Source organism: Podarcis pityusensis, assembly GCF_964106645.2.
Source record: "Podarcis pityusensis genome assembly, chromosome: 3".
NCBI lineage: Eukaryota > Metazoa > Chordata > Lepidosauria > Squamata > Lacertidae > Podarcis > Podarcis pityusensis.
Window position 1 is genome coordinate 104785561 of NC_138026.1, and position 10938 is coordinate 104796498.

The window sequence follows — 10938 nt, forward strand, 5'->3', positions numbered from 1 at the left end:
TCTGGTTTATTAAAAATGACCTTTCTGCTTTTGCCTCCATTTATTTAACCGGGGTGCTAACTTTCAAGGCCAATGGTACTTTGATCACTCGAGCAGGCAGAATGTGGAGCGAAGTGGGAGTGAAGGCAAAAGTGAAGGGGGTGCCTGGGATGCAGCAGAAACAGAAATAGCAGGCAGCAAAGGAAGGAAGGGAAGAGGAGACCAAAACTGAACAAGGCTCAGGAAGACTGTACAATAGGAACAAAACAGCAACGGGACCCAAAAATTGTTTTTTATACTTTTGCAGATAAAAAATAACCGGGGTGGTAATGTCCATTCAGCAATATTGGCACATAAAAAAGCATGCATGCATTTTATGGAGAAGTATTCCTTCTCCCCGCCCTTTGCAATTTACAGAATGAGAGTGGCTTTAAAGTAAGAACTATGCAGAATCTAACACTGAGGAGGAGCGCTTCCTAACAGCTTTGATTCCCTGCTCCCAGGCTTCATGTCCTTCTTGACCGACGAAAGCAAGCTAAACGGAATGAGAACTACTTGGATGAAACCTGGAGAAACGGGTATCATCTGCTTTGAATTTAAGTTGTTTCGCTGATCCCCCACTGCCAATGTAGTCAAAACCAAGACATCCATTCACATGTAACTCTAGGGGTAGTAAACATGGACCCCTCCAAATATCGTGGACCACAACTCCCATTATATCTGACTAACCCATGAAGGATGATGAATGCCCTACTTCCATGCTTGAAGGCAGTTTATGCTTCTGAATACCAGTTTCAGGAAACCACAGGAGGGAAGAGTGCTCTTGTGCTCAGGTCCTGCTTGGGCAGGCATGGCCAAACGTGGCCCTCCAGCTGTTTTGGGACTACAATTCCCATCATCCCTGACCACTGGTCCCGTTAGCTAGGGATGATGGGAGTTGTAGTCCCAAAGCAGCTGGAGGGCTAAGGTTGGCCATGCCTGTGCTTGGGGGGTTTCTCACAGGGTTGGCCACTGTGAGAACAGGATGCTGGACTAAGATCGGTTGTTTCTAGGTTCAATGGGCATGCTGGCTGGAACTGATGGGATTTGTAGTCCAAAACATCTGAAGGGCACCACAATGGCTGTTGGATCCCTAGAAATATTTCCCTTGCATGTTTCACTTTAAATACTTTGGGGTTTTGTTTTTGTTTTAAAAAGCAGAGCAGGATCTTAGGACACTTTGAGACATCCCACACTCCTCCTCCATCATCAAGCCACACAAAGGACTGCAAGGAAGGGTTTGTCGTCAAGATAGTGTGAAAAGGGGGAGGATCAGATCTCTCATTCAGCTCAAATTATGACCTTTATCGCAGACATCTGCAGGGCTACTCCTAATATAGCTGCTTCCTTGAGAGGGCAGAGCATTCAAAACTCACACTTGCTGAATGCCTCACAGGTGGGCAAACAATAGCTTTATTTGCTTGTAATAAGATCCACACTCGCAGGGCTACACTCAGCCATGCTCAGGGGCAATCAATACCCGAGGGCTGCACTAGCTCTTTGAACTTCATGAAGGCGACAAATTTTTAACATCTTGTATATTATTCTTGTATGGACTCCTTTTCATGGGCCATTATTTGCTACCTATTTGCTTGTACGTGGCATCTAGCACACTGTACACAGCAGATTTTAAAATAATTCACTTGCTGAAAAGGTGAGGATGTTGCCTGGGTATGAGCTTGCATTTTTCTGGACCGCAGATCCCTTTTCTGTGAAAAGCACTGGAAGTGGAAGCTAAAATGTTTGGTCTGGCATTAACGCATGAATCAGCAGTGAAGGCAGAAAACAAAGGGGACACCTTTTCCGTTCTTTACAGTAACATGTAAAGCTTGAAAGAAAGCATGGGGGGAAACTGGGACCTAAAAGAGGTGAAAAATCCACAATGTTATGTACAGTAGCCCAAGGTTTGTGAATTACTACATAACAAAGTTCAAATGAAACGTGGGGATTTTTCCAGACTAGGTGAACAAAGCAATGCTAGGCAAGGAATGCGGTATTCTACTACTGACTAGGCACACAAGCCAGACCTCAGCTCTGCATCCCCCTGCAGATGTTACCTCCGGTGTTAAGGGTAGCATAAGGGCTGCTTTTACAACTTAACAGCTACCTTACTTCAAAGGCTTCTTCCATTCCATCCAGCAAGCCCACATTGCTGCCCTGTAATTTCAACTAATCACACCAGCTTCATTTTCATGCATTTCCACCCTCCGCTCATGGGTTATTCTTGTACTTGTGCTTACTTGCCCTTGGCATCTATTTTGAGGAACGGCTTAATATTTAAGCACTTCAGAAATGTAATGCGTTCAGCCGCATGGTGCATTTTCAGCATCTACTGGAAATAATGTAAATATCAAGTCCTAAAGCAGCAACCCAGACGCAGTAGGCGGCTGTTAACATTTTCCCGTTTAAAGGTTTAGAAAGATGAAGCACACCCGTCAGGGAAGTTGGTTTTGCTGCAGGCGTCCTGTATTTTACAAGAAATAACTGGGCTTTTGTGATCAGTTTCAGATGTATTGTACTTGCATTCAACTAGATCAGGGTTTCCCAAACTTGGGTCTCCAGTTGTTTTTGGACTACAACTCCCATCATCCCTAGTTAGCAGGACCAGCGGTCAGGGATGATGGGAATTGTAGTCCAACAACAGCTGGAGACCCAAGTTTGGGAAACCCTGAACTAGATGCTCTCTTCTGCTATATATGGAGAAAATAGATGGACACTTTTCTAGCCTATCAGGAACTTGCACTGGATTCAGGTGAACATCAGGCATTCATGTGATTGCATTCAGAAGGTGGTCACATTTGTTTTCAAGAAAGCTTACTCCAGGTAGGTGTGCATAGCTTGCAGCCTATGTTGGATGTTCTCGGGTCCTCCTGGAATCCATGATACAAGTTAGTTATAAACTTAAGTCCCACCGAGTTAAATTGGACTCAAGTTCAACAGCCCGAATCTAATCAACTTCTTGTTGTTATGTCCCTTCCATGCTGATGCTCCTCAAGATGGCCAATTCTCACTGCTGATCCCTCATACAATAGTAAGAGTTGGAAGGGACCATGAGGGTCATCTAGCCCAACCCCCTACAATACGGGGGTTCAAAACTCTTAATGATTGGGAATTATTGATATTTGGGTTGTCACCAACTTCTGCCTGCACAATAGGACTTCCTTCCCATCTGCTCCAGAGAGGCAGATGATAATAATAAGACTGGGAAAGCAGAGAGAGGAGAGGGAAGTCATTGTGCTATCAAGACACCTCTGCTGGATACAACCCTTAGGGATTACAAGAGCCCTCTGCCATCAGAAATATAAGAATCCCAAAAAGGGTGATGAATGAGACTATGAATAGGAAATCAAAGTTCTCAACATTTCTGCCTACAGGTTCTTCCCACCCAATATTCCAAGTGCAACTTCAGTGCTCAAGAAAATCTTCAATGTGGGGTTCCGCAGGGCTGAATCCTACCCCCTACGTTGTTTAACATCTATATGAAACCGCTGGGTGGGGCTATTGGGAGGTTTGGAGTATGTTGTCAAGAGTATGCTGATGACACTCAGCTCTATTTCTCCTTTACATCTACAGGTGAGGCAGTCGAAGTGCTGGACCAGTGTCTTGCCTCGGTTAACAGACTGGATGAGAGCCAACAAACTGAAGCTCAATCCAGATACGACTGAGGCACTGTTAGTGGGTGGTTCCCTAGACCAGATGGGTGGGAGATCGCCTGATCTTGATGGGGCTACACTTCCTCTGAAGGAGCAGGTTCGTAGCTTGGGGGTACTCCTGGATCCTTTGCTGTTGCTCGAGGCTCAGGTGGCCTCAGTGGCCCAGAGTGGCTTCCATCAGCTTCGGCTGGTGGCCCAGCTATGCCCCTATCTGGACAGGGGTAGCCTAACTACTGTTGTCTATGCTCTGGTAACCTCAAGGTTAGATTACTGCAATGTGTTATACGTAGGGCTGCCTCTGAAGATGGTTCAGGAATTTCAGCTAGTGCAGAATTCAGCAGCCAGGTTGCTCACCGGAGCAAGGCAGTCTGAGCACATTACAGCGATCCTGGTCCAGCTGCACTGGATACCAATTAGTTTCCAGGTCCAATTCAAAGTGCTGGTTTTGACCTATAAATCCTTAAACAGCTCACGACCGCAATACCTCAAGGACCGCCTCTTTCCATATGAACCTACCTGAACCCAGAGATCATCTCCTGAGGCCCTTCTTCGCGTGCCTCCTCCTCCAGAGGTCCGGAGGGTGGCAACATGAGAATGGGCCTTCTCTGCAGTGGCTCCCCATCTGTGGAATGCTCTCCCCAGGAAAATTCGCCTGGTGCCTTCATTATACACCTTTGGGCACCAGGCAAAAATGTTCCTTTTTAACCAGGCCTTTGGTTGATTTGATTGACATCCTGTGCTCTTTTAAAATGTGGGGGTTTGGGGGGGGAGTGGATATTGGGTTGTTGTTTTTATTTTGATTATGTATTTTGTGTTTTTATATTTTGATTTTATTTTGTGAACCGCCCTGAGACCTCCAGGGATAAAGCGGTATATAAATTCAATAAATAATAAATAATAATCTAAGTAAGAGGGCAATTCTTCCTCAATTCCAAAATAGCTTACAGCTGACCTTGCAGTAGAGCAGTTTTTGGGGATGCACGAGGGGGAAGGGTAGAAACTGTAAGTCCCGTTGTGGAAGCAGATTTCCACTGTGCCAGAAGGCAGACATAAGTAGATGCCACTCTGTATATATAGATTTACTGAGATTAATTTTAAATTCAGAATGAGATTTTCCACCATTTTTGGTACAATATCCTGAAAATTGAATATTGCACATGCACAAGATATGGAACTTCTAACACAACAGTCAGCATGGTATTTTGCATCATAAGAGCACTCTGGGGACCATCTATGAAAAGCATTAATTGAACAACACTGGTAAGAGAAGCTGAAAAATACTTTCCACTGTGAAAATTCTACATTTTTTACCACCTCAAATGTACAACTTCATGCAACTCTCTCTTGTGTGGCAGCACAACGCATGAGCAAGCATTTCTATTGTTCTTTGGAAGGAAAATGTGACCGGAAGAAACAGTAATAGGTTATCTCTTCTTATTTTGCACGCACTATACCAACTAATTCATCATCACGTGAATCAGAAAGGTAGGGCTCCATTAGATTATCCTCTCCAAGATCTAAATTGCTGCAAGAACTTTCTCTGACTTGAAATATCAAAGAACTGCAACGGGACGTTGTCTCTGCAGTTGCACAACATGCCAAATATTGATTCAACATACCTTTCTGTTTGTGCAAGTTATATACGGGTTCAATCCCTAACATAGAGAGACTTCACCCACAATCAGGTTCATGACCTGATGTCAACACTAGGAATCAGTCATTGCATTTATCAGCCAAGTATGTGGGAGAGCAAGCGCTTCTCTAACAAAAATTGTTCTGAAGAGTTTGTTGACGACTGAATTAAAGTAATCAATTCTCTGCTGTAACGAGGTTCAACAGCTAGGTCTGCAAAACAGTTACTGGAACATTAATATTCAAGGACATTTGTTCTTGCAAACATATTAACATGATAACTTCTGTGTTGTCTCCATTAGTCTGAGAACCAGACAATCGATAAATTCAGGATGCATTCCCCAAATCTGCAGTGCCACCCAAATCCAACAGATTCATTCTGAAGTTTGAGCCCTACAGCTTTTGTCCTGGCGATTAGGCTGAAGCTTATCAGAATGGCCCCAGTAGTTTCAAACTCTCATTAATGGAGGCGGCTGCGAACCAGAGTTCTGCAAAGCTCCGGGATCCTGCGGACTTCTTACCGAGGTTTAAAGCACACCAACAAAGGGCACAACCTCCTGCAATTCTCCCTCGTTGTGACCAACCTGTGAATAAACTAAACCAACTATCTTCCTACAAATGCCCTTCCTTGCGCTCATGAAGAAGCCAAACAACCTAGGTCGCAGACGGGACAGGAATGTAATTTTAAGCTCCTCTGAAGACGCCAACTAGCGCCTGCTTCCCAAAAAGAAGAACCATTGGGGAGGAAATAAAAAGTATTGGCGTGTGTTCCCCTCGTTCCTCCAGCCAGCCAAAGCTCTCCCAACCCCTCTCTCCCCGCTCCTTGGAGCAGTTTTCAAACCAGCACGTTAGAGGCAGCCAGGAGGAGGGAGGAGGAGGAGAGACGTTGCCTGGCTCCCTGCTCGGGCAAGATCCCGCTGTTCAGTCTGAATGGCACCGAGCAATTGCTGGGCTCGCGTCTAATGAGGGAGGGAAGGAGGGAGAAGGGGAAGGAGGGGGGGGGAAACGCGCCCTGTTGCGGCGGGTGCAAAACCAAGGAGACGGGCCGAGGGATGGGAAGCGCTTTGGGAACCAAGAAGGGCTTTGAATGGCTTGAAGAGGGAGAGAGAAAGCGCGCGGCCGCTTCGCAGCTCCCCTTCCGACGCCTCACGGGCGGACACAAAGAAGCCCCGCGCGGAAAGGCAGGCGCCCGCTCGCCCTCCCTTCCACACACACCCGCGAGCGGCACGGCTCGCACTTTCTGGCACGCGTTCTTCAGGGAAGACGCGCAGCTCGCCTCTCCACACAAACCCACACGCACACCAGTGTCCAAGGCAATGCGTAAAAGCGCGCTGCTTCGCTCCCTCGCGCAAAATGGGAAGGAAGGAAGGAGCCCCGCGCGGGGTAGCCGGGCGATGCATCCTCCCGGCCTCCGAGGCGGGCGGAGAAGGGCTCCCTCTCTCTCTCTCTCCCCACACCCCACCCCACCCACTCACCGAGAAGCAGGAGGAGCCGGAGCCGGAGCCCCCGCGCCATCTCCCCAGCCATCTCGCGCTCGCCTCGGCGTCCCCCTTCTGCTGCGCCCCGCTGGCCACCTCCGGCCCTCGCTCGCTCGCTCTCACTCCATGCCGCTCGCAGAAAAAGAGCAGCTCAGGCTGCGGCGGGACTCTCTTCGCCCAGGCCGGCCCAGCCGCCCAACCCAGCCCCGCTCCGCCCCTCGCACACCCGGGACAAGGAGGAGCTTCCGGCCCCGGGAGGAGCAATCCCGCTCCCTGCAAGGCAGGACGGAACCCACCGACCCTCCCACCCCACCGCGCTCCCCTCCCAACGTTACCTGCCCGGCTGCCGAGCGACCCCTGCCGGGCTTGGAGGCGCTTTTCTCGGGCAGGGAGGCCCGAGGCGCGCGCTCACCTCTCGGCGCTCCGAAGGTGTCCCAGGTTCTCTCGCGCCGACTTTGAGAAGCAGCTCCCTGCCCCGTGTTCGTCTTTCCCCATTCCAGATACCTGGAAGCCACGAGGAGGAGATGTTCGTGGGTGCCTTGGTGCCTTGGCCAACACAGAACTGGTTTTTGGACACCAACGTGATAAATACAGGGTTTGGCGATGGGTCCCAAATCTTTCCTGTGGCTGATCTTCAAACTACAGTGGTACCTCGGGTTACATAGGCTTCAGGTTACAGACTCTGCTAACCCAGAAATAGTGCTTCAGGTTAAGAACTTTGCTTCAGGATAAGAACAGAAATCGTGCTCTGGCGGCACGGCGGCAGCAGGAGGCCCCATTAGCTAAAGTGGTGCTTCAGGTTAAGAACAGTTTCAGGTTAAGAACGGACCTCCGGAACGAATGAAGTACTTAACCCGAGGTACCACTGTATTATTATTAAATTTGTAGACCGCCCTTCACATATAAAAGCTTCCGGGGCGCCAATTCTGTCTCCTCTTTTCCAGCTAAAGATACCCAGCTCCTTCAAACGTTCCTCATAAGGCTTTGCTTGGGCAGATTCCAACTAAAGTGTTTAATCAATGCAAAGATTTCTGCTTCCACAACAGAACTCTCCCCCCCCCCCATGAACAGCCAGCACCCTACACGAATTGAGCTAGAGGGTTTGGTGAATCCCCAGAATTGTAGCGTTGGAAGGGACCCCAAGGGTCATCTAGTCCAACCCCCTGCGATGCAGGAATCTCAATGTGGCTGATTCTCAGTGGCTAGATTCTGTCTCTGCTGCTGAAGGCAGTTTGGCTCTGCATAGCAGTTGCTGGGAATCACAAGTGGTGAGAGGGCTGCTGTTCTGCTCAGGTCCTGGTTTTGGGCTTCCCAAAGGCATCTTGCGTGAGAACAGGATGCTGAAATAGGTGTACCACTGGCCCAAAGCAGCAGGCTCATCTTATGCTTTTAGGTTCTTATACTCATCCCAACTTTTCACCCCCAAGAGATGAGCAACACAATTCTTGCAAGGAATAATTATTCCAAGGAAACAGACCAAGGAACCTCCAGTGTACCGTATATTTGGAGGAGTCTGGTTAAGACCTTGAAAAGCGCAGAGTCTGGCTACAGTCTGTAACCAGGGATGAATGAAAGTAGCTTCTTTGGAGGAGGAAACCACAAGCCCTTGGGGAAGTAATAAATAAGTTAGTTCCTCTCAGTCTTCCTGACAAGTTGCTTACCAGATGTCTTGACTCAAACCATGACAATAGTCTCTCTGGTCAATGGGCTTTTTATTTTAGGCAGTCAAGGGTTCCCAAGTAAGTAAAACTGGGAAGTTCAAAATTGGTTAAGTTGGTTATCTGCTGCTGGACAAACTTCTCAACTACTTGGAAAGTTTTCAAGTATGCTCTTGCCATAGGCGGCTTGCTAATCTCAGGTTTCACAGTATATATATATTTGGTCTATGTATATATTTCCCCCCTGCTTATTACCTGCGAGTGTCTGTAAATGGTTTCTACATCCTACCCTCACACTTAAATTATTGTTGCATTCATATCACACCTGTATGGGTGGATTTTAGCCTGGGAGGAACATGACATTGCAGTCTCCTGGCCTGAGGATACTTTACAGGGGTCTGCCAAAAACATTAAAGAAACTAGTCTCCAGGCTCTGAGAAGTTTTCCTCTCTCTGATCACTGGCAGAGAAGATCAAAGAGCTCTGAGTCCTATTCCATTTCTTTATTGTCTCAAGCTGAGAACAGCAGGGCGGGTGACAACCCTATTTCCTTTCCAGGCTAGCAACTAGGGATGAGGCTATAAAGATTATAACCTTTGTTCATGTTCTCACAAGATGCTTACTGTGTGGTAAATGGCTTTTGCTACCTCAGGGAGTTTTGCATGCTGTTCAATTGCAGGATAAAGAGCCATTTACTCCCAAGAATTTGCAAACTGTGGCATTTCTTCTCTTTCTCTTATAAAGTACATATGAAAATACTTTGGAGTTTAAAGAATGTTATCCTCACTGAAGGCTACCCATAATACCAGGATAAAGCTGTTCATTTGAACACTCCCACCTGGTAGCTATCACTGCTATTCGCTTCTGAATATTAAGGAGAAAATGTGTGGGCTAATACTTTGATTGAATTATAAGCCTCTATGTAGAATGTGTTTGTGTGTGCATGATTAATTTTACTCCCAAATAAACTAGCAGGTAGTTATGTTTACCCTTTCTTACCCAAGCTGAAGGGAAATGTATAAAATATCATAAATGATAGTTTTGAACACACATACACACACACACACATCACAATCGGGTTGCTTGTAAAATAGTACAAAAAGCAGCCAGACTTCTTTTATCACAGGTGAGTTCTGCACTCCCTAGGCGTCATCAGATTCTTTGGACCAGTGGGCACATTTTGATTTCTGAGGCTTGTGGGCGCCAGTCACAAAATGGCTGCCATGGCACGTAGCATAATATAAGCTGGCTGCTGGGAGGGGGTGTGGCATAACACAATTAGACCATATAGTCATTGAGCCCGGAGCTGGAGAAGACAAGCTTGCCCCATTTGCATGTGAGTCCTTTGGATAGTTGAATATGGCTACAACTCCTGTCACCACTAGCCATGTTGGACTCCAACAGCCATCTGCAGGGTCCAGGGTTAGCCACCCTGCCCTAGACAAAAAACACAAAGAAGCTTGCTTGCCAAGGTGGTGACTTTGGCAAATAATTCACTTTGAAAGTCTATGTTTCTTTAAGGACTAGCCTTCATATTCTTATATTATGATCCTGTTTTTCAGGCAGAAACAGACAGTAGGTGCCTCTTCCTTCGGTTGTGATGTTATCTCATACTGAAGGGGGGGGCATTCCTAAGGTGGAATTAGGGTCAATACCTCACAACTTGAATTCCTGACTCCTTTGTCCTTCCAAGACCAGAACACAGTAATTTAGAATCTCACACTAATACGTTGCCAACCCAGGAAATTCCTGTTAAGCCCCTTCACATCATAAAGAATGCTGACTTTAAAAGGTATCCCTAATACAAACCAATAAACCTTAAAAGATGACTACTTTGTGGACTGAGATAGCAGGGTTGCTGGGTTTGTTTGTTTTCTTGGGCGTTTTTCTAGCTGCACATCAGAGAGCATTTTCATTAGAAGAAGACAAGGTTGTGAGGTTCCCTTGGCAGTAGGGGGAACACAGAAATCATTACGTGTATCAATATTTCCACAGAACAAAGGGGCGTTTTTTATGTCAGAAATATTAATTTAACAATGGAAGGGGTGCCCAAACCAAGCGAGGAAATTCAATTTAACGAGGGTAGAGGAATAATGGATTTCTCTTGGATATGTATTAATGTACTAAGGTGGTTAGAAGGGGAGAAGTATTTTAATGGCTATGCATATCTCCACCACTTGCTCTCCTAGCTTTCTTAATATGGATTGTAAGGGAAAGTGAACCAACTTGAGCATAATGCATTACAGTGGGATTCTATGAAGCCCCATTGAATTCAGCAGGGGGTACTACCAACTAGGTAAGACAGCAGACAAAAGGAGGAGAATGTTTGTGGCCTGGAGTTGGAGAGATGGAAGTTCATATATTAATTCAATATAATCAGTGATATATTTGGACTACTACAGATGTTTAACTTAAGTCAGGTTTGCACCAGCACTGCAGGATAGCTCTATTTTAAATGTTTTGATCCTGCACTGCCACTTGCTAGATAGCTATTTGGGGA

At 46.6% G+C, this 10938-nt stretch overlaps 1 protein-coding gene across 1 annotated transcript in view; it reads right to left on the bottom strand.

The window, feature by feature from the left end:
• The window catches only part of PTK7 (protein tyrosine kinase 7 (inactive)), a 106996-nt gene extending 100013 nt beyond the window's left edge, over nt 1–6983 (bottom strand). The window contains exon 1 of the mRNA XM_080998124.1: nt 6779–6983. Within this exon, the coding sequence (XP_080854250.1) occupies nt 6779–6830 (52 nt within the window). The 5' untranslated portion in view covers nt 6831–6983. The remainder of the gene's footprint in view (nt 1–6778) is intronic.
• Between the last annotated feature and the right edge of the window lie 3955 nt (nt 6984–10938).